At 35.8% G+C, this 27614-nt stretch overlaps 2 protein-coding genes across 6 annotated transcripts in view; both read left to right on the forward strand.

Annotated features, from left to right (window-relative positions):
• Positions 1 to 17964, forward strand: part of LOC115444216 (semaphorin-1A) — a 352349-nt gene extending 334385 nt beyond the window's left edge. The window contains exons 5-17 of one of the 5 annotated variants that reach the window (XM_037439219.1): positions 2645 to 2749; positions 5073 to 5161; positions 5637 to 5778; positions 6315 to 6517; positions 7052 to 7197; positions 7848 to 7930; positions 8876 to 9104; positions 10262 to 10410; positions 10842 to 10970; positions 11376 to 11586; positions 11860 to 12067; positions 13097 to 13264; positions 13858 to 17964. In XM_037439219.1, the coding sequence (XP_037295116.1) occupies positions 2645 to 2749; positions 5073 to 5161; positions 5637 to 5778; positions 6315 to 6517; positions 7052 to 7197; positions 7848 to 7930; positions 8876 to 9104; positions 10262 to 10410; positions 10842 to 10970; positions 11376 to 11586; positions 11860 to 12067; positions 13097 to 13177 (1775 nt within the window). In that variant the 3' untranslated portion in view covers positions 13178 to 13264; positions 13858 to 17964. The remainder of the gene's footprint in view (positions 1 to 2644; positions 2750 to 5072; positions 5162 to 5636; positions 5779 to 6314; positions 6518 to 7051; positions 7198 to 7847; positions 7931 to 8875; positions 9105 to 10261; positions 10411 to 10841; positions 10971 to 11375; positions 11587 to 11859; positions 12068 to 13096; positions 13265 to 13857) is intronic. The other 4 variants (XM_037439220.1, XM_037439222.1, XM_037439221.1 and 1 more) reach the window with 4 other exon arrangements.
• Positions 17965 to 20279: 2315 nt separating this feature from the next.
• LOC115444222 (general transcription factor 3C polypeptide 1) lies at positions 20280 to 26819 on the forward strand. Its single transcript, XM_030169911.2, has 7 exons — positions 20280 to 20808; positions 21178 to 21453; positions 21753 to 22094; positions 22190 to 22515; positions 22741 to 25399; positions 25472 to 25580; positions 25670 to 26819. The coding sequence occupies exons 1-5, from the start codon at positions 20524 to 20526 to the stop codon at positions 24284 to 24286; spliced, it is 2775 nt and encodes a 924-aa protein (XP_030025771.2). The 5' UTR covers positions 20280 to 20523; the 3' UTR covers positions 24287 to 25399; positions 25472 to 25580; positions 25670 to 26819.
• The last annotated feature ends 795 nt before the right edge of the window (positions 26820 to 27614 follow it).

Below are 27614 nucleotides of genomic sequence, written 5' to 3' on the forward strand. Positions count from 1 at the left end.
AGTGCTATAGGCTACTTTTATCTCGAGAAAATATGTATCCCGGAAAAAATATTTTACGCGACCGAAGCCACAGGCAAAATCTAGTTGTACTATATTTTTTTATGTTAAAAACAGTATCTTTAACATATTTAGAGAACATTAACTAGTATATACTGTATCTTTGTTACAAATTGCCTATTTCTTGTATAAAGCTATTACTGTAGACAGTATATACACTATATACTTACGCGTTAGTAACTTAATCTGCGTTTTTATATAAGCATTGTTAATCGCGTCCTGTGGACGGCGGACCGAGGGGATTAGCCCAGCGCTAGTAGATTATGCAATAAGCAGCAATGCGAACACTTCCGCGCCCTGATTGTGCTGAATTTGTTATTGTTACCTTACATTTTAGATCGTGTTTACTACATTAAATTATTCAACTACGTTTAGATGTATTTTCGGAAATTTTCAATATGTGAACTGTAATTGTGTTTCTCTTCCGTGTATTTTAACGAAAATACAACAAATCTATATATACGTGAATAAATGTTATACCTCTTTTTAAGCGAATAGCGTACGGAGTGTGAAGTTTGACATGATTAAGTTTATATATTTATTTTTTATTATTGTTTTAATCAGTAACATAGGTACATGTGGGTTAGGAAATGATGCTTATATTTAACATATATTTACTTTAGTGAGGCGGGTGACAATAACGTGTCCGTATAAATAAAAAATACGATCTAAACGTGGGCCGTTAGCTCGTCTGCATTTGCCAGCAATAAAAGAAAAAAAAGAAAAAATATATGTATTGTAACAAATATATTAAACTAGCTGTTGCCTGCAGCGCTGCTCGTGTGAAAAAGTTTTTCCGGTATAATTATTTGTATAAAAAGCTTATGGTAGTCAAGAGTAATGTAGCTTAAAAAAAAACAACCTCGGAGTATTGGTTTCTAAGATTTAAAAATACTTTATGTACATAACATAAAACCACCAAACATGGCTTATGTAGAAAAATATTTCAAATTAGAATGATTATGCAGATAAAAAAAAATACGTGCTTCGGAATACTTTGACGAGAATGCGGCTTTAACCGCACCGCCGCAAACCGCACCCGCGAATATACAGATAGCTCGCCTTTAACAAATCTTAAAAGGAATCGTGAAAGATTAGTTGCTTCATACACATTTCATATTACTCTGGAGAACGACAAAGTAATAATATAAAGTTCCATCTTATTTTGAATATAGAATAGATTTATAAACAGATAAACGCTCACAGTTTAGGAGAGCTTCATTCTTATTATCTTTGTTTTTTATGATTTCGATGAGCCGATCTCTAACTTATAACATAAAATTGTTAAATTACTAATTTCAAACCTCGAAGTTTGTTGATGAAATATTATTATTATAAATTTCCACTAAGATCCTTTGAACATTCTATGCTAAATGTTTTTTGATGAAATTTTCCGTATTATTGTTATCCTTTCCCCATTTCCTGCTCTTTATCATCTATCCAAATCAATACACAAACGCCAGTAATACGGAAAAGCAATTAAGTTGGCACAATTCGACACCTTCGGCCAATTAACTGGAAATTATGGCAAATTCGTGGCACGTAGTCCGATGACGTGGTCCTCTCTGTATTAATCGAACCTATTGGATTAGGGGTTCGCTTGGGAAGATCGGGAGAGGGTACTGTTTCGACAATAAGGTTGGTCAATACCTGGTTAACTGTTAGGTGGGGGTTCTAACTAGAGGTTATGGGAGGTTAGTTTCAATCGACTATGTTGGACAAATTGACCTGTAATTTCTGTTCTGTCAACCTACCCAGGCGGACTCTCACATAATATCGGAGACCTACCAACAATATATTATCAGTGTAGTATATTCCTATGTTTTAAATCTTTGTCGCACCTTGATGCTAGTTTAGACTTGTTTTGACTTTAGACTTATTAAATAAATGAATAAACTTCAGATATTCGACATAAAAAATCGTACAATGTTCGTGTTAAAAGGGAAAGGAACAATTGACCAATCACGATAGAGAATGTGCTGTACGTCAGCAATTAAGTTCATTTTTCTAATAACTGATGTCGCCTATAATTTTGATAAATGCAATCTTAAACACTATTATAATGAACTTAAAGCAAAATTTGCTAGAATTGAATATGCTTTATTTTAATGACTTGAACCTAATCGGAAAAGTGATCATTGTAGATATATTTGTAATTACTTACTATACATAAGGTCCAAATTTCTATATTTTTAATTTGCCTATATTATTACTTAGTATATCAGCTCGGGTCGAATCAAAATGCTGCTGAAACACCTAACTAATAAAAACATGACCTACATACTAACTAAACCCAATTCAAAAGTCTCTCGATATGTTTATTTAAATTGGGGCGTGATTTTTCGTTGTGCTAGAATATTTTCCCCGTTCTGTGTAATATGATTTATATTGAACAATGTTTTATCGATAATTATCCATCTATCTACCTGTATCTGAAATCTGAATACAGTTATAGGACCATATTTATTACCAAATTCAAACATTTTAACATAAATATCGCTATTACCAATTCTCATTAAATGTGTTTACTTGTAAATTGATTTTATTTAGAAATTACGGTTAAATCAATTCATTTGTTTAATTTCAGATAGTGAATTGTATTCGGGCACAGTCGCTGACTTCAGCGGTATGGAACCAATCATATACCGAGAACCACTACAGACTGAACCATATGATTCAATGACATTGAACGGTAAGTTTTTACGAAATTTTATTCTATACTAGCTTTTGCCCGCGGCTCCGCCCGCGTTATAAAGTTTTTCAGGCTAAAGTTTTCCGTTATAAAAGTAGTGGTTTCCCGGGAGCCTATGTTCTTCCCAGGGTCTCAAACTGACTCCATACCAAATTTCATCTTAATACGTTGGGTAGTTTTTGAGCTTAACACGATCAGGCAGACAAATGCAGCGGGGGACTATGTTTTATAATATATTTTTTGCAACTTTTTAAGAGGAACAATCCCGTCATACATCATTGTTGCATAACTTTAACCGTTTACGCAGCGCACGCAACGGAAGCTCTCAAAACTAATTAATTGTCCCCGTGTTTGCAACATGTTTCATTACTGCTCCGCTGCTATTGGTCATAGCGTGATGATATATAACTTAGAGCACTCCAAAAACAAAGGGCTATTCAACACAAAAAAATTTTTTTAGTTCGAACCGGTAGTTCCTGAGATTAGGCATTACTGCTCCGCTCCTATTGGTCATAGCGTGATGATATATAACTTAGAGCACTCCAAAAACAAAGGGCTATTCAACACAAAAAGATTTTTTCAGTTCGAACTGGTAGTTCCTAAGATTAGCCATTACTGCTCCGCTCCTTTTGGGTATAGCGTGATGATATATAGCCTATAGCACTCCACGAACAAAGGGCTATCCAACGCAAAAAGATTTTTTCAGTTTGGACCGGTAGTTCCTGAGATTAGCGCGTTCAAACAAACAAACAAACAAACAAACAAACTCTTCAGCTTTATATAATAGTATAGATTTAATTTACCACTACCTATTCTTTAAAAAAAACATCTTTTCAAAAATAGAAATTCAAAAAAAGAACACAATTTCGAATTTTAAATTCCAAAACACATATAAATAATACAATTACAACGATTTGAAAAATTTGTAAGCTGAGCACCACAGTGAGCTGGAAACGCATAATTAACAATCAAACGGTTTATGTAAATATAAATGAAATTTAACGACGAATGTAATAGCATACGCGTGTTGTATTTATACACTGTTATTAAACTGCCACGTCTTATTTGCATATAAATGTTAACATCACATGGATTTAAGTCGCTTAAGGTAGAGGATTAACGGGAACATATGCTCCGGCGACTAGTGGATGACAACAGAATACGATTGTAAAATGTTTTGAATTTCGAACAAATATTTCGTCATGGATGCGTACAATGTCGCTCTTTGTTAAATAAATTAAATGTTCATCTCTTTCGGCACTAATTCTTCTTAATTTCAAACAAATAAAAACTATGTTTCTAAAGGTATTTTATATCAAATAGGGCGAGACGATATGAATTTTTCATTCTACGATATAACAAATTCGTTCCTTATTATCACTGGTTTCGAATACCATTCTTTACTTTTGTCGTTGGTTTGTCTAGGAATTCATAAAAATAACGGAAACGTAGATACGTGGAATAATTTAATAAGCTTGTATTCGGCCCAAAGCACTTGGGCACGGACGTCCTCTTACCTGAAGAGATCTCGGGACTCTAGTTACAGTTGGCATAAAATAACTCTTACTAATATTATAAATGAGAAAATTCTTGTATTTGTTGCCTAAGCAAATAAATTCTGAACCATTTAGACCTATATGTGATCATAAAAAAAGAATAAATAACTTAAATCTGATAAAAGGAAAACAGTTTGAAGGAATAAAAATGATTTCCCGGTTTGAAATCCGATTTTAACTTATTTATTCATTATAGCAGTGGTGAAGGGTTCATATAACTCGATTCCTACCGGCTTCCCTTTCGTAACTTATGTGAAATCTTATTATTATTAAAACGATTTTAAATATTAGTACCTATATATTCTGTGATTCCCTTTCGAAAAATTCATACCTCGCCACTAATACATAGACTATGCGACGGTTCACAATTTGAACACCCACGTAAAGAAATATCTATAGCGTATCTCAAACACCAAGTCCCTAAAGATATGTGTGATAAACGCACCAACCCTTTCAATAACAAGATACTAATCAAGTTACAATAAATGTTACGGCGAATAACATTTCGCTCGCTTTGTTTATCTGTCGGCTCGCTCGATTGCCTCCAAATGCGGCTGTCAAACATACATCCGTCAATTTAATTGAATTTAGAACGGGTTTTGGCGGGGAATAGCGTGTCATCTGCGTGACGGGTGACGCGTCAACAATCGCTAAATCCGATTAGGATCGTATTAGAATTATCGACAACGGTGTTGATAAGGCAACATCCCTCGGCATAAATTAGTGCTATTAATATTAGTGTGATATTAATATTGTCTTGTTTACAGCTCCGGATTTCGTGAATTCGCTCGTTCATGGAAACTTCGTGTACTTCTTCTTTAGAGAGACTGCTGTAGAGTATATAAATTGTGGGAAGGTATATATTATTCCATTATACTTAAAATATATTTGTTATAAAAAAAAAATTATAGACTTACAAAGAAAAGATTTCAATCATCGATATATATGTGTATTACATAGATTTGACGTTTCGAACATTCACTGCGTTCAACTGAATTGAACTGCAATCCATTCAAACTCACTTTAGTATGGTCAATATGGACAGCTTGTGGTTGCGTACGGGCGCTCATGATATAAGAACTCGCGTCTAAGTGTAGACCTGGATTTTAATAAAAAATATTAATCAAACCTAAAATTATTTGGTGTTCAAGTGAATAAATAGGTTATAACAGTAACGTTTCAGTTGCCATTTTAGTTCAAATTATGAACAAATAGTTCATATGGACGTTCGTGTCTAGAGAATATACGTCAATAATTTCAATAACGACATTGTATTTATTATATGCCGTGTATCCTTCGTTGGAGGTCCTTAAATAAATAAATATTCACAGGCGGTGTTCTCGCGAGTGGCTCGCGTGTGCCGCGACGACCGAGGCGGGCCGCACAGGTTCAAGCAGCGCTGGACCTCATTCCTGAAGTCGCGGCTTAACTGCTCTGTCGCTGGGGACTTCCCCTTTTACTTCAATGAAATTCGTAAGTGAAACTATAATTTCACAAAACCATCTATGTGTATCATTTCATTCTTTATTATGGTTAGCGTCAACAAAGACGAAACATCGCAAATAAGGAATAAATGCGATTCAGTTTGATGCGCTTTGATTCTTCCCTGGTCGACGCAGGCTTTTACCGATAAAATTGTTAGATAAATAGTTCCAAATTTAAATGAACAAGAGAATGTACATTTTGAATATCACCATAAATGATATCAAGTTGAACTAATTTAATGAAATTTTATTCTCAAGAAGAATCGCTTACATGAGAAATAACGAAATATAAATAATAATTGAAACACAGTAATCGCCATACACTCAATAAACATTTTTTTAAATTAATTATTGTTCGACTGTACTGTTTTTTTTTTAATTAACTCACAATTTTTTTTTTATTGATTATATTTCGAGCGTACCGTTTTTTTTTAATTTACTCAAATTTTTTTCATTGTTAATAGTTCGAACATACCGTTTTTTTTTGTTCTTGAATCAGAACATATCTGTTTATATTTATTTTAGAATCAACAACGGAGCTGATAGAAGGAGTGTACGGTGGCCTAAGCGCACAGCTTATTTACGGCACATTTACAACTCCACCGAACAGTATATCTGGGAGTGCTGTCTGTGCCTTCAGCATGCAGGACATCGCAGACACATTCGAAGGCACATTTAAAGAACAGAGCGCTATTAATTACAATTGGCTGCCTGTGAACAGTGCGAAGGTAAGATTTATAGCATAATGATGTTGACGGGAACGTTAGACATTGATTTTTTTTTATATATTGTAATATTCTTGCGACGTTTCGAAGACTTTGCAGGCTTCATGGTCACGTGTGGACTGAGGTGTTTTTCGTCCGAAAAGCAAAGTTACAATATACAATTATACTTACATTTTACAATTATTTTTTTTATCTTTTTAGGTATTGACGATCCGAACTATGCAGAACAAGCTTATAGTGCTTACAGTCATATAAATTTCAAATTATCTTCATTTTAATATCTATTATATTATGTCCATTAAACATTGTCAATAATGTTTTTATTGGCAGTCTTTGTGAGTGACCTTTCTTTCTTTTTAAATAGATTTATTAAAATCCCTATAATATGCCAATATTTATTTTTTACATGCAAGCCAACACTTACAATAATTACACTAAATCATAAATTTGATATGTTCTTTAAACCTTTACAACATAAACACCGTTTCAATGTACTGTATCCCTCTACATACAATAATATCGTATGATAATTTCCAGGTTCCCGAACCTCGGCCGGGAACGTGTCACAACGATTCGAGACAGCTGCCCGACCAGACGCTGAACTTTATCAAAACGCACGCGCTTATGGACGAGTCGGTGCCGGCGTTCTTTGGAGAACCGATTGTTATACGAACTAGTTTTCAGTAAGTAGAAATAAAAGAATTATAATACATCGAAAAGATACCACTCATGAAAAGAATCCGGACAAAGAGATTTAAAGTGCTTAGTTCATGTGGAACAGGATTTAAAACTGAGAGGTTTACAGTAGGAAGAATATATGTGTAATTTATTTTAAAAAGTTTAGATTTTTGTAAATGAAACATTCGCCCAAAGAGAATTATAATATATATGGAAACATTCGCCTCTGAGATTCGCCTGTATATTTATGTCTGAAATGTCATTTCATAAATCTTCAAAAATAATTGTTTCTGTCATTAAACTATGTGTCGATTAGAAAATTAAGGAAAGATAATATTCAAATGAAACACTTTTTAATAGCATGACAATGTGACCACACTACATCTGATGGTTAGCAGAGTGGGGTCAAGTATTCGAGTAACGAAAGACCCTTTGACAGTCTTCACAATTTTGCCGGCCTGTTTGAACCGAATATACACAGGCTGATCCCAGAACGCGACATACTTACGTGGACCACTATGGCGGGTTTTAACACCTTGTGTACGGTGGTCGCTATCCGGGCGGACATAAAATATATCCTACTACCAGAGAATGAACTCTCAAAACATTACGAATAAAACAAAAAATATATATAAAAATTATGTATTTTTTTCAGCTACCGATTTACGCAAATCGCAGTTGATCCGCAAGTGAAAACGCCTGGTGGGAAGGCGTATGATGTTCTGTTTATCGGTACAGGTAAGAAATCTTAATATATTTTGAAGTATTTAGTAACAATTATTTAACAAAAGCTATTTCTTACAGTAAAGAGATTTAGTGAAATTTTGTGAGAAAACATTATTAGGTTTAATCAATAAATGTTATAATATTCAAGTACAAAACCTTGTTACTTTTATTACACATACAATTTTCCAAAAGATAAGTACCAGGGATATAAAAGTCCGCGCGCGAGCTCCGAGGAATTTTAAGGAATGTTGTGTGACATAGTTGATATTACGTTATCGAATTGATATCAGTTGGCATACTTAGTTCTGTATATATTTTTTTTTGATGAAATCGATTCACAATTAAATATTTTATTACATTTTTGTCTTAGTTTGTTAATTTACGTACCTATATGTTTTTGTAGCTACAACCAGTATACATTCAATCAGCTTAAAAAATAAGTAATGCAGAATGAATTAAGACTACGGTTTTTGACTAGTCCATAAAATAGAAAGGTGCAAATGAAAATAATTACTTTCATCGAGATTACTGTATTTTCGCGCTAAGGCCAACCTTAGTGTCGGAAATGTGCGGAATGTGCAAGACGGATAGGCGTAGTGAGTGCAGTGCTTATGCCTCCCATTCGTTTAACCGCGATTCCTCGGATCTGACGCATGGACTGAGGTTTTTTAACAATAAAATTATATAACCAAAATACATAGGTATACTAAACGGTATTTGTCGAGGCGAGAGGGCAACGTATCAAATAGCAGACCCCGCTCGCCTCCATCTTCCCTTCATTGTAACAACTACAGTGTCGCTATCGCTGACCAACTCAATATAAACATAGTTAGCGACACTGTCCTCTCCACACTCGAGAATAAAAGTATACCCTTTATAGAATCGTTTGGAATTAAATAACCTCCTCCTCCTTTTTTGAAGTCGGTTAAAAAAATAAATCTGTTTGTACTCCAACAGACAACGGCAAAATAATAAAAGCGATCAACGCGATCTCGTACGACTCGAACAAGCGCGCGGTGCCCGTCGTGATCGAGGAGCTGCAGGCCTTCGCCGCGGGCTCGCCCGTGCGCGCGCTGCGCGTGGCGCGCGCCGGCCGCGACGCCGCCCGCCTCATCGCCGTCTCCGACCGCGAGGTGCTCAGTCTGCGCCTGCACCGCTGCTCCAGCGACAAGATCAGCTCGTGCTCGTGAGTATAATCAACTAATCGTTCGCGGCGGGCTCGCCCGTGCGCGCGCCGGCCGCGACGCCGCCCGCCTCATCGCCGTCTCCGACCGCGAGGTGCTCAGTCTGCGCCTGCACCGCTGCTCCAGCGACAAGATCAGCTCGTGCTCGTGAGTATAATCAACTAATCGTTCGCGGCGGGCTCGCCCGTGCGCGCGCCGGCCGCGACGCCGCCCGCCTCATCGCCGTCTCCGACCGCGAGGTGCTCAGTCTGCGCCTGCACCGCTGCTCCAGCGACAAGATCAGCTCGTGCTCGTGAGTATAATCAACTAACACCTCCTAGGCGAATTCCACCATGGCGGCCATTCTCAACGGAGATTAGCCAGGTACAAGTAGATATAGTGCACAAATATACGCAATACACAGGTGTGCTCTCTGTTCTGTGTAACTGAGACAGCAATCCGACATGATGGGAGAGACAGCAATCAATTTATATGACCAACCTTTCTGACTGCAAACTTCTCTGAAAGATCTTCTGTCCATAACTTTGTAATGATTTTACTAAGCTACTTATGCCAAAACTTATTAGAGATTATTTAGAGTTGAAGAACAGAAAACGCAATAAGTTAATTTGACGTTGTAAAAGAAGAAATTAGGTGTACCTAATGGTGCAAAATAAGTATAGTTTTATTGAAGAGGATGCTTTAGATCTAGCGTAGTGTCAGTGAACCCTAGCATTGGGCTGAACAAGAAGAAAATCAAGAGTTATTCAAGAACAGCAGTTCTACTCCAGAAATGAGCTGCGTAATTACAGAAGTTCTGAAGATTGCCATTGGAGAAGCAGCAAGTGGACATTCCGTACACAAGACGAATGCTTGTGCGTATGCGTACTGTGCCATTGGATAATATGTGTAGATACGATCTTTTGGCACAGCACATATACTCGCAGAGCGCAGCTACAGCATCGAAGATACATCACAAAAAACAAGGTGGCAGAATTTCAAGAGGAAAATAGACAAGAAAAAGTTGTGAGAATTTTTATTTTGCTTTTGTGTAGATTATCTAGGACGAAGAGAATATACTAGATTTAAATTACTATGCAACTGATTTTTTAATGATATCTTGAATGTTTTCACTGTTATACCACAATCCCATTTTCATACCATCTCACGCCTTTTACAGTGAATGCGTCGCGTTACAAGACCCGTACTGCGCGTGGGACAAGCAGGCGGGTCGGTGCCGCGCCTACTCCCACGGCGTCAGTCGATGGCTCGATGAGAACTCCTTCTACCAGAGCGTTAGCACCGGGAGTCATGCCGCCTGTCCGCACAGTAAGTATTGTAATGATATTATCAATTTCTTCACCTAGCAACGTATCGCCTTCCATGGGAAACGTAAGATTTCCTATCCGAGTGTTAACCATCCTTAAACCCAATCTTGAACTGCCAGAACAAGTACTCGGGCAGTTAAAGACTGAAGAGTTGATACATTCTTAAGTAATTCTCTTGTAATGTAAGAGTAAGTGTTACTACTAAGTTTAGCTAACTCTAAAAATCGTTTACAATCAAAGCAAGAAGTTTTCGTCGATATTAATTATTATAAATTTATTTTCAATATATAATATTTAACAACGTATAAATATTAGCGCAATAATAAAATACAAACAATTATTATCTATCGACAAATATAAACATAAAATTGTGTTTTATAATAAAATTCAAACAACTACTCCTGCTCGTAAATATAAACATAATGTTTTTAGGTAAAGATGCTGGGGCAGTGGGCGGGCTGAGTTCAGGATTATACGATGACGCAAGAGGAGAGAACAAAGGCGAAGTCATCAACATCGTACAAGACAAAGACGGGAAAGGAGGGAATGGTAATAATGAAGGTATAGCATAGTCGCATAGTATTTCAAATAGTAGTGGGACAAAGAAAGCCAACAAATTAAAGTATGTTCGAAAAAATCTTTAAATAACAAAGATATCCGTATGTAATTAAACTCATAGTGACATGGTCATCTCATTTTACTGCAAAGTTAAAACAGCTTTAAAAAATCAACCATAAGGATCATTACCCTGTGCTTTTGTAATTGACATGTTATGTGGACCAGCCTACATTTACATTTCACGTCACTATTTGTAGTCTTGGTAATGCTGTTCTCTATCTTGCCATCATGCTTTTATTGTCTTATGAGCTTAATTTTATCATTCTCATTAATAAGTAATTGCATATCTCTATCAAAATACTTTTCTCCCCATGCACATTGACTTATTATTTTTATTTTATTGACCAGGTCCTGAAGTTCTGGCAGCTGATCCCCCACCAGCTGCATACTCCGTGGAGACTCTGGCGTTAGCAGTTGCTGCAGGAGCTCTAGCTGCACTCGGCGCAGGTTTCGCTGCAGGATATATTTGTGGCAGGAGATGCAAGAAGGACGATGATGATAACATGCCGTACCCTGATACCGAGTATGAATACTTCGAACAGCGGCAGAATATTAACAGGTTTGTAGAATATTAGCGTTAACCTTTGTTAATGCAACAATATGCTGTTTAAATAAAAGGAATGTGGACTTTGTAAAAAACTGACGAGATTTCTAAGTCCTTACAAAGAAAAAAAGTCTGGATGTTTCATGTCTGAATTATTGAGGGAGCATTCAGATACTAAATAGCCTTTAGGCTTTCGAAGCCTAAATTCTTACTTTTGTTAAATAAGTATTACTTCTAAAATTATCTCGTAGATAATAATACCACCATTAACATTTTCTATCATTACAGAATCCAAGCCGAACCCAAGCTTCTGCAGCAAGTAGAAGAAGTGACCTACGCGGAGCCAGTGCTAGCTCCTCAGCCGAAGCCGGCATCTCCCCGAGCGACCCTCAGAAAGCACCCTCCCTACCACCCCCACCATGAGACGCTCTTCCAGTTCCAGCCTGACGCGTACCGCCGCGACAACTTCGGCACGCTGCGCTCCCACCAGGTCAATGTCAGTTGCTTCTCTTTTTTACTCTTTTGCATGGCTTTGTAGTTAGATCTTTACAGGTTTCACAGAGGGCTTGACTATTGGCTCCAGGAACAAGAGGTCACGGGTCTAAGCTTAGGGTTTTGGAGGAGGTTTATTTTAATGGATGATACGATTTGAAATGTACAAATTGTGGATTATAATAAATTTCATAAGTTTGAACTTCTGGCACTGGTGATGTAAAGGCTAATGGTCTAACTGCTAGACCTTAAGCAAGGTCTAAAGTACCCAAGACTGGTAATCAGTGACCATATAACTGGTTGCTGCTGATAATAAGTAATATTTGTTTTTTTTAAATTCACTAGCGAAGTATCGAGGTACAGTAAGTCAGATAATTTTTGTCATAGCTGAGAATCATCTGCAGTCTCATCCGTTACATTAACCATTAAAATCATTACTAACGCATGTTTTATATTCATGTATGAGCAAAGAATTTTAATATATATGATCAAAACTTTGGTAAAATTACTTTCTTATTAAAATTCTTTGGTCTACCGTTTAACTTTATTATCCTTAGCGATCACATCTCCATAAGCAGTCTTTTGTTCACTCATTCATTCCCTATTCATTCTATTTAACATCTCATTCGTTCATTTACTAACCCCATGACTCGCTAAATAACGTGAGTTTTTCAAACCGAGCTTATATCTAATTTTAGTAACAGATGAGTTTCGAAGATACATAAAATAAATACCTTATAAAAACCTGGAAAATTGCCTTTACTTTTAAGCCTTTTCATACAAAAATAAGCTCCGATTTTCTTATGATATGATCACGATCATTCTATGAATAAATAAAAAATTACAGTTGCACATGTATATATTGTTACTGTTATATTCAGTCGGGTTATAATTTATTTGCGGGCCAAACTTTATCTGACAATTAAAACTGATCTCTAAGACACGTTTAAAAAGCTCACGTTCCCCCATCTCATCATATCACTAATCATTGTAATATGTAACTAACGCACGCGTATTCACATGGGCATGTCAGTTAACACAGGAATATTCGGACCGCAGGGCGATGGGTACAGGCGCGGCAACGACAACGGTTTCTCGACCACGCGCTCAGTGAAGAAGGTGTACCTCTGAGAAACAAGCGGGGCGGACTCGCGCGACCAAATGCACCATAAGCATAACACGCACCACCACCACACGTTGGGTACGTTACGTTTGTATATCTAAATGTATTTATTTAAAAAAAAATATTGTACGCCCTAAACTGCCCTTTCCAATATTTGAATCTCCATCAAATGGTTGTCCTCGAGCGATGAGACGATAAGCGATAATGTATAATATAGTACTTAGTTCTTTCGTTTGGTTCAGTCAGTCTGTGAAACTTGAGGCCTTGGGTTAGATTCCCAAGCCTGCTAGGTCAGGGGATTTTCGATTAAAAAAAAACACCAGATTTGTCCGATATTGGAATTTGCCGATATGATGCTTGGCATAATATTACCACTGGACCATCATCATGGGCTGGATAAAAGTTTGTTGAAATGTGGTTAAGTAGTTAGGTCGCAGTATAAGTTTTCTGTGATAAACACCACCATAAATGATAATGATATCCTGGTTTTAAAATTGAAAAGTTATATTTATTGATGGCGGCAGTGGCTCAATCAAGTTCAAAATCATGTAGTAGTTGGAAAATCTTGTGAAGAGCTTCAAGTAGACCTAACGATGATGGTACTCCATAATATGGTCAGGCAAATATAGATCGGTGTACAAAAGCGGTATGTAATGTGGGTCTTGTTCCAGTGTCGCAGCGCAGCAGCGGCTCCGGGTCCGCGTCGGCGAGCGGCGGGTCGTCATCGTCGCCGTCGCCGCCGTCGTCGTCGCCGTCGCCGTCGGGCGAGCGGCCGCCGACGCCGCCGCCGCCCGCGCCGCAGCCGTGCGCGTACATCTACCGCAACTAGCGCGCCGCGCCGCCGCCCCGCCGCCCCGCCCCGCCCCGCACCGCACCCGAGGCGCCCCACCTCGCGAGCCGCCGCGCTCCGGTTCCGAGTTCATTGGACTGAGCGCTTTGTACACATTCCAAATTCAAATTTATACAAGTGGAAATTGTTATTCGGATCGCATTCGAATGAACGAACGATAGGTTCTCGAGAGTGTATTTTGTTATGACGGTGACTCGTAGTGTTAATGTGGATACGTACAGGTCGCATGCGCATGCGCGTGCACCACGATGAGGACATTCTAAATTCGTATTTGAACGTTAAATTGTATATTCGCGGATTGTAACGCAACCTGACCTTGTGATGGGAAATCATTCTTCCAAAATAAAATACGTACTGGTGTTTATCCACAATGTAAACGCTCGCGTTCTCCGCCTGAGAACGTGACGCGAGTATCAGATTATTTTTTTGTAAAAGACGGAACAATATTAACGATTGACGTACATAAGATAAATGTAACAAATTGTAGATTGTTTAGAGATATAAATAGTTTACGAATAATTTAGGTGAAAGTATAAGTTTTTTGTTGGTAAAATGTTGATGAATAGATAATATGAAATATGATGTTCGTTGCAGATTTTGCGATCGCTCTCTGGTCCCTTCTACATTTGGTTTATTGCTGTCTAATCCATAATTTAAGTGTTTTTAATTCTGAAATACCTTTGTACCAAAAAATAAACAACAGATGTCGAAAGGTCCATAGAATTGTGCAAAATTTGCAATGAATTCATAAATCGCTTTTTTACGTACATAATACTATTTGTAGCATAACATCATTAATTATATATACGAGGAACTTTCTTATTCTAAAGCTCTAGTGATGCGTATAACTCGACAACACTGAAGGCAGCGCAGTTCCGTTAACAAAAAAGATAAACACTAATTATTTTGTAGTCAATAAAAAAATATTAAAACTTTAGAATCGATAAATTAATGATGTCGATTCTGCCTTTTGAAACAATTACTCGATACAAATTAAAATTACTAAATGTAGCATCGCTTGTCAAGTTTTGTCGAGATACTAGAATAAACGACGATTATAAACATAAAAAAAACGTTGAACCATTGTGAAACACAAAATATAATATAAAATGATATATTTAACGTATATAAAAATGATATGTAAAGTTCTGATACTTATTCATTCATTAAAAAGTGCTTCTTATGGGTGTATCTAGATTATTAGGGGATCGTTTGATAATTAATCGATAATGTTATAGAATTAGCTATTATGTATACATAGATATATAGTGTTAAGGGGCACTGTGATGCCGCAATGCCAATTTAGATTGTTGGTACGCCGTTGTTACGACATGTAACTGTGATCATTGTGTACATACATTCTGACACTAAACCTCCTTTGTCTACTGTTTCTAAAATTACACAAATGTGGGCCAAAACGTTAGGAATCTTTCGAATGAACCTTCTTTAAACTTGCTCTTTTGTATCTGCTATTTATAAGACGCTTTAATACGTTGTTTTGTAATATAGCTAGTCGTTACATTTGACCCCGATGACGAATAGTGTTCAGAATCATCTCGCTCATTGTTGACAATTGGATGTGTGTAAAGAAAATGTCAATTCTATTTGTAATGACTTAGTGCCTAAGTGTATGCGGCCAGACTGTAATATGTACATTACAGCGGTTCGGTTTTTGTTTTGGACTGATGGTAGTGCAGATTAGAACGCCATTAGCGTAGCGATGCAGTAGACAAGATGTATTCAAATAGCATCGAATGTTACCCCACAACTTTACTGTAAATATGTTTCGTGACATGTTAGCGTCATGCATCAGTTCCAGAGTTGTGAGGTTACATCGACACGAAATCATTTTATACACAATTATTATAACCGAGGCATTCTCATAACTGCCTTGATAATACTCATTTTTCATTTCATCGTGTACTATCTATATGAAATACCAAAGATGCCATGATTTTAATGTAAATTATTTATTTAAAGTAGTGTCTTCTAATAACGTATTACTTAAAATTGTTATTTTTTACAAATGTAACTGCCAATCTGTATACTTATTTTATAATTATTAACCAAAGTAAACGCACATAATACTTGTTTATTTCTTAATTATTAATATATATTATTGTACGAGTAGGCGCTTTTACACGGCCAGTCCTGTTCGGAATATATTTACTGATTGCGAAAATGATAACCGGGTGTTACGCTACGTCATGTCACACATTGTACCGCCAATTTGTATTTGTAAGTGACGTCACAGCGTCGAGTTGTCTTTAAAGTTGTCTATTTATACATACCTACTTGATGTGAGTTGTGTAAATACGAAATTAAGATAATATGTGTGGTTATCATTTTCAATCTGTAATGAACAAAATTTGTAACACGTAATACGTAAGAGAGGCTAGTACTTGTAAATAGCGATTTCTGTATTAATTAGATTTGGTGAAGTAAATTTAGTGTAAGCATTAGACGTTAAGTGCAAGGAACATTTTCATGGTGAATTGTTAAGAATTGTTTTGTATTACTAAAAAATAATATTGATGAAATGTACAATAACCATTTCTACGTTTAAATTACTGAACCACATTTTTATACTCGGTAAAAGTTGATTATAATCATAACATGCCTAGAAAGTCTCTCGTAATAAGCGTAAAATATTAATTTATAATATATTGAAAATTATGTAAAATCGTATTGTACCGTAGTTATAATATAGACCGCTTAATTTTGTTTTGAAACTCGAAGCCTTAGTGTTAGAAATTGAAGACTTTTATTATAATAAATGAAGTAACTTAATAACAAAGGATTTAAAGAAAGTCCGTAAGTTTTATTAAAGATGTGTAATATTAAGGTATAGCGCATTTATGTCACGTTATTCTCTAACTATCCATCACCTACAGTATATTGGAATATTAGGATTCAGTTCACAAATAATGTTGCTTTACATAGTTATAAATGTTTATACACGCTCTATGGTAGCTATGTCATCTCCTTCTAAAGTTTCTATGTCAGTTCACATACCATAAACAAATAAATCATAGACATTAGCATAAAAGGCGAGCGTGTATAAACATGAATGTCTATGGCTTTAAGTATATAAAAAGTATGCCTACTGTATTTTGTTTTAAGACTGCGTGTGCAATATTTATTCTAAAATATATTTTTATTTCTTCACCTTCACTAATACCAATGTTTTGTCACCTCTATTTAAACGGTTAATTTCATGTTGTTTTACGCAGCGCAGATCTACAAACGTTTTATATATAAATGATTATAAAGACGAGTAGAAAGAAGCTATGGGAAGTGCCTAACTTATTTACCTACTTGCACCTATAACTCTATCAATTTGGACCGGCCATATTGTAACTCATACTAGACTTAACATTGCATTTTCATTGTTAACGAAACCGATTTAAAAATAAACAATTCTTGACATTTACGCAAAATAATGGGTTTCTAATAGTGTGCCTTTAGTATCAAATAGTTACTGCCCTTTAGAAACTCGAGAATATTTACCCCCCTATCTCCATTATGACATAAAAATTACAACCGAAAATATAATATTAAGTCACATTTTCACTAAATTAGAATGATAGGCGTATAAATAAATCGATATAAGTTGTTGATACCGCATTGATTTGCTTTTTACACAGTCCGTCGACTTTTAATAACAGTTTACCTGCTTTATTAGAGTGAGAGATGTATCGTGGATTGTATTAGAACGACATATGACTCACTCTAACCGAATGTATCGCGTCATTCCTTTAAGGCATAGGTTTAAGTAGGGGTTTTATAATTAATGCAAAAATGCAATTCGCAGTGATAGAACTGTTTCACTGTATTCGCTGCCCGTATTTATAGAGTGCAATTTTTTTATAACTAGAGACTAATAGATTGTAAAATGTTGATAGGTGAAATAAAGAGACGTGCGTGACTTCGTTTATTTTATCTATGAATGTTTGAAATGTTATGATCATTTTCTCATTAAAATATTATAAATATTATGCTAAATATTTTAGCAAAGGATAAAATGTATTCCTTTTCTTTAGTAAATAAAATACTGAAATTCGATTGTTTGTTTTATGTCTACCTGCTTAATACAAAATGGACGCTAAACACTTCCTATTTTTCTTAGAGAGAAGATATAGGGTACAAAATATTCTTCGGACTTGTTACAGAAATGTTAACAAATAATACCTACTCATTTCTCTATTAAAAGCTGCATGGCGACTGTGTCTATGGCATAGTTTTTGTCGATAGGAAACCGCTCTGAGGTCCTGGGTTCGAATCCCGGATCATGCAGTGACGTTGGGACGGTACAAACATGGCGAAAAGTAGTTGCCTTAGTTGTACCTCTGCCTAGATCATCATAAAGACGAGAGGTGTGTTTTGTATGTTTCCTACTTAAAATAATGACAGGTCTTATGTATAGGTTCTATACTAACTATACCTGCCTACATAATATAGATTTGAGCTTTTCCCCATACAATAACACGTATTACGGAATTACATAGGTACAGCAAACACACGGGACATAATTGATAGATGGGTAGATAGTTGGTTACATTTCTTAGACATGACTGATCACTGAAGAATGCGTAGCCTACAGTAGGTACTTATACGTAAAAATTATGTGCAAATCAAAAGAAACACAAGATTGATTACTTGACACGGAAATTGAACAATGGACCACTATCATGTAACTTGTAAAACTCCTGTTTAAAGCATTTGTACATGCTCATTGCTTAACCTTTTTATATAAGGGCTTTAAAGACGTCTTAAGATAGATTCATTGACCTCCTTAAGTGTAATAAAAATTTTAAGGTTTTATAAAAAATAACAATATTCACAATTGAATTCATGTTTTATTTATATAGAGTTAGCATAAAGCTCAAGCGATCTTGAGAAAAGTTTCTTTAAATTTTGCCGCAGTATTTAGACAGTGTTTACTTGTCCATTTATGAAAGACTTGACTGTCCATAAAGAGTTAAAAGTATTTTATTAGTCTTGAGCAGCCACACTCAACCCGCGACCCACCGAGCTTTTTCATGCCACCCGTAGACCGCTTGCAAGTGGCCTATGTGACTAAAAATATCACTAAACATTTTTTCAAAATATCACCAGCTGTTTACTCACCCTTTTTTCGTGGGCAAAAACACGTTATTGCAATCATCGCTCTGGGAACGGTTATGTTGGTTTCACTGGTCTTACGGCCCAATGTTGATACTCGGGAACATAACATCATCCGAGCGAGCATTGGGCCCAATCCTTAATCCTTGTGTATCCTACACCGGCATACCAGCCAAAACCGGCGGTGGACTTCTTCAGCGCATACGGGACGGCCCCAGTGTATGTGTGCACTAAGATAGCTGCTCGGAACCGTTCCTGCGCTATACCGCATAGCAGCACCTCTCTTATTAAGGGGGACTAAGATGCCTCCACACGCTAAAAGAAGCCTTTGGCGTCTACGACATCGGGTGGCCAACAACCCGCATTGGCGTCCACCTCAGTGTCACTGTAGTCGAGCGAGCGGCCCCCACTACTCGCCCCGCGACTCTCTCCAATCCCCAATTAGTCGTCTTAGGACAGGCAGGGGACGCCGTAGTGGAATTCTCTAGATGCCTCTTAGCTACAGGGCACAGCTGTTTTCTAACCCTATAAGAATGAAATGATTCTGTTAAATTTGATTACTTTTTATTATAATAAAGAAAAGGTTAATGTCAAAGGACTCCCTCAGTGGCGTAGTTGTATGCGTATGCGCGGTACAGCAGCGCTCTCTGGTCCTGAGTTCGAATCCCGGGTCGGGCAAAGTGTTATTTGGATTTTTCTGCTCAGTATCAGCCCGGAATCTGAAATTTGTGTCCAGTATAGCGATAGGCTCGTCCCCTATCAAACCATGGAACGGAACACACTTGGCGAAAAGTGGATGCCCTGGTTACGCCTCTGCATACCCTGTCAGGGATAAATGCGTGATGTGTGTTTTTCAATTACATTGCGGCCCGCAGCACTTTAACTAACACGTCTTTATGGCCCATTAAAACACAAATTTGAGTGGATGGATTTATTAAGCGTTTTTATAATTAACAGAAATCTTTGCCCTTCGTTGATTTTCCGTAGTCGGGTAGAAATAATTTATTTAACTTGGCAGTATGGTCTATGACCTTTGCCGGTTCCGTATCGAATGAATAAAATAAAATATTGTCTTTGATCCTTCAGCTGTCTACTTATCTGTCTGCTGTCAATGTCACTGTCACTGTCATTGATATTCGCAACAGCTCACAACATAAAAACATGGAATGTGCGTAAATTGTAACCGGACTGCTTTTGGTTATAAAAATGAAGCTTTTCATGAGAATAATAAATAAAACTCTAAGACGCCTGATACAATCTTATGTAACTAACGGCTCCGCACTGATGAAATACAAATAAAATAATCTTTCATCGCGTATTTCCACCTTGTTTGTTATATTTTTACACGTGTTAAACTGTTATCATGGAGCCCAAGGATTTAAAGCCATTTTATATGGACTACACACAAATGTTAATAGATGAGATCGCTTTGGAAGGGCTGGAAGGCATTGGGCTGGATTTATTATGGCGTCGGATGGCGAAACGTATGTCATCGGAGGTAACGAAAAAAATGAAAAATCGCTACTGGAATTCGATTCTACAATTTGATTGTATACAGTTCTACTTACTCCCAGAGCCTATCGTGCGGTTGGAAATAGTGGACAGATTCACATTAATTGATGAAGAAACTGGACAACTTAAATCTCCTGTAAGTTTTTAACTTAAAAATTCAATATAACTATATAAACTTACGTACGTCTGTTACTATATTTATTAAGGTCTGAAACCCTTGTTTGCATTTTTACAAAGTTATTAACTAAATATATAAAATATATTATTAAATAAAATTCTTTATTCATCACATAGGCAAACATAGTTTCACTTATGATAAGTCAAGGTACATGAGAATAATTATTACTTAAATAAAATCACTTATATATTATTAGAAATAAACACCTACCTACATAAAATAAATTCTTTATGTTTTTATTTCTTAAATTAAAATTGTTGATATGTAGCAGTGCAATAGCTAAATAAACTAAATGTGCCTGTTTATGTCTACTTATTTTAATTTCAGGATGATTACCTAGACGGGCCTTATGAATATTGTCCTGTAGATAATGAATATGGATCTTGTAAATATTACAATACAAGAAAACTGATGCCAAAAGAAGACTTTGTACATCTATCATATGAGAAGGTGGAATTGGAATACATAGACAACTTGGTTCTGGTTGCATCTATTGAAGAAAGATGGCGAGCTTTGGCTGGTCACACACCAATCATTTATTTGAGCCAATTATCAAGAATACATTATTGCATATTAGAGTTGGTCGGAAGATCTAGAGAAAATGTAAGCATGCCAAAATTTTTCTTTTTTTTCCTGTCCTACAAATAGATCACAAAATAATAATTAAATCTATTTCACTATTCTTCTTTTTGATTACAATTTAGATGAGATTTTGATAAAAAAAACAATATTACTGCCAAAATAAATATAACTGTCTTAAAAATTAGGGCAAATAGTTTCTGCAACTTTTCTAAAAATGTATGTGCATGTGTGATTTTAGATGTGAAAGGAGATGCATGAGAAAACAAAATAAAATAAAAATATATTTTTTTTATATTTATTGGTCTTTTTACATGTTACAGGGGCAAATGACATTTGGTGTAACCAACATTACCAAGGTGGTGAAGGAGCCTAAAACTTTGTTCTATAACAGAAAGCATTTGCGAGATCTGGATTTAATCAGAGTCCAGTATATAACCCAAATACTCAATGATAGAGGTGTTAAAAGCTTGTTGTTAAGGCTTAAAAGATTCCATCAACCTAAAATTCTCAGTATGCCTAAAGTGGGGAAATTGCACACAATAGTACAACACTTGTTGCAAAAACCAGACTATAGTGAGAAGACAGATATATTGATAAACAAAGGAATGTTGACATCATCTCATAGTAGAAAATTGAGAAAAACCGTTAACATATTTAGTTTTGTGAGTATTCTTTAATTATGTGTTGTTGATTTTGATTTCACTTTACGTACTATTAGGAAATACTTGATGATATTTTTTTTAAAACAAATCTACAGAACGAAAGGGTTGTACCATCAGAGAAGCAAAAGGCAAAACCGATAAAAAAAAGTTTTATATCACTATCTGCAGATAGTGATGAGTCTTCGCCATCAGAAGACGAAAATGAACCTCCACGGAAATGCCAATACAAAGTGGGTGTTGGCTTGTTGAGGCAGGCTTATGAACAGTTCCTGGTAGCAGGACGCACAGGTTTAACACAAGTGGAGTTGTCACAACTGTTGGGGGTAGAATTCTACACAAGCAGAACTATTTGCAGGATATTTCGCTCTAAACACATTGTTAGAGAATTTTTAGAAGATAAGGGGAGACAGAGAAAAGCTAGGTATGTTTTTATTATGTCAATATTCTTAATATTACAGGCTTAACCTTTTTCTATAGCTTTAAATTAATACTACGTAAGATATTATTATTATGTGTGACGTAGCTTACTTGCATTAGCATTTTATATATATTCGATAAATCTAAGTACCTTTAAAAGCAATTCAACCTTTTATTTATTTCTAAAGTCTCAATAACTTAGTTAATTTCATATCTTTTTTAATTTTAGATTCATTGCCATTGCTAATACTGGCAAAATGGAAATTACATATGCAAAAGAAAAGCAAAAGTTTTTGGAGTATCTTAATGATTGTAGTAATTTAAGTAATGTGAAAACTGAAATCCTAACTACTCCAGAAGAGATTCCAATAGAGTACAGTCCGGTACCGTCAGTAGAAAGGATGGAAGTAGACAATGATCCAGAGTCAGAAGACAAAAAGATTATAAAAAGTGGAAACATAGAACAGTATGTCACTGAAGTTAAAGTTCTAAATGGTTATGAGCACATAAAAGTAAAGACATTAGAATACACAGACAGAAATCTCTCCTTAAGGCAACTGAGATTTGCAAATGGTCTACTGAAGATTGTAAAAGAAAAACTTTGCGTATGCGGCTATCAATCGCTGAGCAATTTAGTTGCAGCCGAAACCGGCGAGCCACCAATGTACGCGAAATGTCTCAAATCATTCCTACAGAAATTAGTGAATAGTGGCCATTTGAAAATGTATAAAGTAAAGTGGCCAGGTTTCCAAGAAAGGTATTCGTTCTTCATATGCGCACCAAATATAACAGTCTCAGACCCAGTGATAAAAGCTAAATGTAGAGAAATCAACATACGAGCAGCCAGTAAAATGAAAGCAAATATGAAAAAAGAGATCAAAGAGGGCCCTGGAAGGTCGCTGTCGCGCATAACTCTTCCGCGATATATGAGAATCCAGAAACTGCACGAGTTTCTCATATCGCTCGTTTATTTTAATCCAGTAAGAAAGTCCCCACAATTCTCTGAAGGATTTATTTCGATGGATGATTTTATACCAGAGATGACAGTTGAGTTTGCACTTGGTAATATTACCAACATGAGTACATTGAGCTTCCATGACTACAATATGGATGAACTGCTCTGTGTAAGACTCAGAGATGCGCCGGCTGATCTATACAGAGATATTTCCGAATGCCCAAGTCTCCACAACACAATAAGAATTAATCTCAAAGTACTTGCCATGTTGGGACTGATTCAATTGATTTATCAAAGTGCCATACAAACGCCGGATCACAAAAATTGCGGCACTACATCATTCGTATTTTACGTAAATCGACGAGCAAAGATTATAGACACCACTGGTATATGGCCAAGACCAAATGCTGATACAGCAAATCTTGAAAAATCCTTTTATTTTGAAAGCTTTGAAGACGTCAAAACGTATTGGAAAAATGTTTATAACATAAGTCTAAATACGAAAATAAACGTAGCTAAACGGGAGCGTAAGAAATATACGCCTCCTCTAAGGCTACCTCACGAAGTACATAATTACGATACCGGTGAACGATTCTGTGATGGACTTGGAACTTGCGGTTTCGACTCTTGCTTTTTCATGGAAATACCACGACTCTGGCACGCAACGTACATTAATGTTGCAAAAAAACCACAGGCCACCCTAAAGAAACCAACTAAAGCAGTAAAATTAACTCAAATAAAGAAAAAACCAAGGAAAAAGATTACAAGAAAAAATAAAGCCACCAGTAGAGAAAGTCAATCCACCCTTAAGACGATCTAAAAAGAAAGTTAATGATGCAACTGTCGTATGGAGTAAAGAAGAAGATAGGTTAATAATGTTATGCATATGTGCCAGAACTATAATGAGTACAGTAGCGCAACCGGGTAGTTTGAAAGTTAGGAATAACGTTGCACAAGATTTGCTTTCCGTGAATGATCCTTTGAAGACTCGAAGTGTATGTCACAGTAGGGCTTTGCACTTAGAAGCTAACGCAGTTTTAATACACGAAAAGGACGCTATTCTGAATGAAGTGCGTCGACGTCCAGATATAATAATAAAATACGAGACTATTTTCAAAAAAATAAGGCTTCGTTTCGCAGGCAACATGTCGAAATATGTGAACGAGTCCAAATTACCGATGATGGAGTTGGTCTGGATCATGTCGCGCATTGACCGTATTAATGCTTTAAAAGAAAGAATTCCATGCATCGCGACTAATATAGAAGACTTCTTTGACAAATTTACTATAAAACCATCTTCAAACGTATCAAATACTTTGGAAACAAGAGAAAACGCGGCATTAAAAGAATGTATCATACTAACTGTAATGTTGTCATTCAACACTGAACTCAAACGTGAAGTTAGTAAAAAGATATATTACATGCTCAAAGAATATCCAGAAAGCACTTTACGTATTGTACTCGACGAACTTAGAAAAGGTGGTGCGGTTGTTGCAAAGGAAAAAGTTATGAATGGTTTGATGCACAGATTCAATTTCGAAGACATGGTCAAGACCTCATACAAAATATCAGCAAACTACCAACGAAGATGGTTGGTTAGATTGAATTCGGAATTTGCTGATAACGTAGCCAGTCTCATGGATACAGAGATTCCGCAAAGCAATTGTAGAGTGTCGGCTGAAACAAACTGTTTGTTGTGCGAGATGCAAGCGTGCGAAGTTGTAGAAATCAATTCTACTACAATACCAGTCATTATTGACTGTTCGGGAACATCGGTGATTCAAGACGAGCCGTTATCTGTAATTGATATTGAAACAAAATACAAATTAAAGTCGGGAACTTTGGGGTGGAAGAACAAAACAGATATACAGAAATTCTCACAATATAAATATGACTATCCAGATTTTGATGATCTATTGAAAACTCTTGCAAGGTGTGTACTTTTGAGTATCTATTGATTCAGGCATCTTTAACAGACATTCATAAAATATGCATTATATTTCAGAGATGCTGCAGTTCTATATACAAAAACCGAAAAGACGGATATGGATAATAAAATCGTGTCGTATTTGAAAATTAAGGGTCAAGATGGCTCCACATTCAAGGAACTACAGGTAATTTAAATAAAAGTGAAAAATTAAATCAGAGTCCATAATTTCACACATTTTTCGTACATATTCAATAAATGCTCCATCTTTTGCAGGATATATGTGGCTATGACATCAACACTCTTATACAAGAATTGAAATATCTAGAATCCGCTTACATCGTCAAACGTGTGGGATATCACGATAATGTTATAATACTTCTCGAATTCATCAAATCTTGGACAGTGAAGTTAGAAAAGACATACATCATACCAACACCTTGGTTGACACTGGACATTGAAATAAGACCTGATATATTTTTGAAATGGACTGGCGTGGTCATGAATAAAATATTCGAGTATCCCGGCGCGTCAATAGGTTACATAACTACTGTATGTGATTTCTTAACAGCCAGAGGTGTGCAGGACGTATGTGTGTTTTTAAAACAATACAAGTGTATAACATTGAATTGTATAAAACGGCGGGAAATAGATTTGTTTTCAGACGATGATGATGAACCACAAGAGTTCATTGATTACAATGAATATGATTCAGTTCACAATATTTTCGCACTGCCAGTACCGAATGCTATAAGCAGGTACTCGTACTTAAGAAAACTTATGTTAGATAGATATAAGAATAACGATGAAATGGAAATAGAAGAACACGAAATTACGTAAAACTTTACATTATGTACGCCAGAAGTCTTTGAAAATCATTGTAATTACCTTCATCTGTACACTACGAAAATATAAACTTGTATATTATGTATAATCTATTGCTGTATAATCTTTAATGTAAATTTTGTCGGTTTTGGAGGAGGACGATAGGGAGACGAAATGTGTAAGGATTGCTTTCATATAAATAATGAGATAATTAACGAAAAATATTTTTTAATAACATCCTGAAAGTTGTTATTTAATTTCTCAGCAAAGCTTCTATGGACAAAGGGAAGAAGTTTTAAATTTTTCCTCTGTGTACTTGTTTTTTTTTTTTTGCTAGTTATATGGTCTTAATAAGGGAACTCACACTGGGCTAGTTATTTCCGCTCTAGCTAATACAGATCTCCGCCCCGCTTCGGCTTGCACATTATTTCAATTCTACCATTTATTGCAAACCTTACCGTTTTAGCTAAGTGTGATATTCTCTCTTCCTTCCTGTCTAAGTGTATATTATCTCTCCTTAAGTGTACATCAGGTTTAAAACCCCAAACATGTATGTAAACTATTATTCAAACAAAATCGTAAATAAAGTTTGTATAAAATATTTATATTTTATTTCCCATCAGTACCATTGTCTCCACAAAACTCGAAATTTGAACATCGCCCATATACATTTGCATCATTTACATCGCTAAGTACAAGTAAAACGTCATTGGCTATAAATATTTATTGATTTAATTCAAGTATGGTATCATGTTAACTGTAACACAATTATTGCAATTATGTGTCTGTTAAATGGTGAGAATAGATCACGAAAGGTAATAATAAACTTCATTTAGTTCGATATTACTACAAGAGTACTCTCTGTGGTAATAATAATTTCTATTAATATTTTACATTAATTATACGTTTAATGGTCGTGCATAGAAATGTCGTAGACCCGCTTGTCCCAGGCCAGGTTAAACATATGATTAATTTAATTATTATTAATAAAATGTATAATACAACAGGAAAGATTTGTTGGTAATCGAGAAACAAAAACGCTTTTAATAATTCTGTCATCACTAAAAACGTAGTTTATTCAGAACCAACTAAAAAAATATTTTATTTGAAGAAGAAAGACAAAATTTCAAAGTGGCCGAAATCAAGAATCAAAATTTTAATTACTTACATACGTTAGGTAATTTAATTATTCGTTAGGTACACTACGAACGCGGGTATTTTAAAGCTCCCGCCAACCTACTTGAGTGACAGTGACAATAACATTATAGAATTTTGTGTATTGATACCACATTTTCCACTTTCTACCAAATACATAATTACAATATGACTTGTATCTACGAACGAGATCTAACGAATAAAATTAAGTTTGTGCAGTAAGGAAATAAAAGTTGCTTTA

This window comes from Manduca sexta, chromosome 16 (assembly GCF_014839805.1).
Source record: "Manduca sexta isolate Smith_Timp_Sample1 chromosome 16, JHU_Msex_v1.0, whole genome shotgun sequence".
Classification (NCBI taxonomy): Eukaryota; Metazoa; Arthropoda; class Insecta; order Lepidoptera; family Sphingidae; genus Manduca; species Manduca sexta.

Excerpts from the sequence above, each read along its gene's own strand:
- LOC115444222 (XM_030169911.2), top strand. The coding sequence starts at position 20,524 with ATGGAGCCCAAGGATTTAAAGCCATTTTATATGGACTACACACAAATG. Across the intron at positions 20,809-21,177 it reads CTGGACAACTTAAATCTCCT|GATGATTACCTAGACGGGCC; the intron begins GTAAGTTTTTAA and ends TTTTAATTTCAG. Across the intron at positions 22,095-22,189 it reads CCGTTAACATATTTAGTTTT|AACGAAAGGGTTGTACCATC; the intron begins GTGAGTATTCTT and ends ACAAATCTACAG.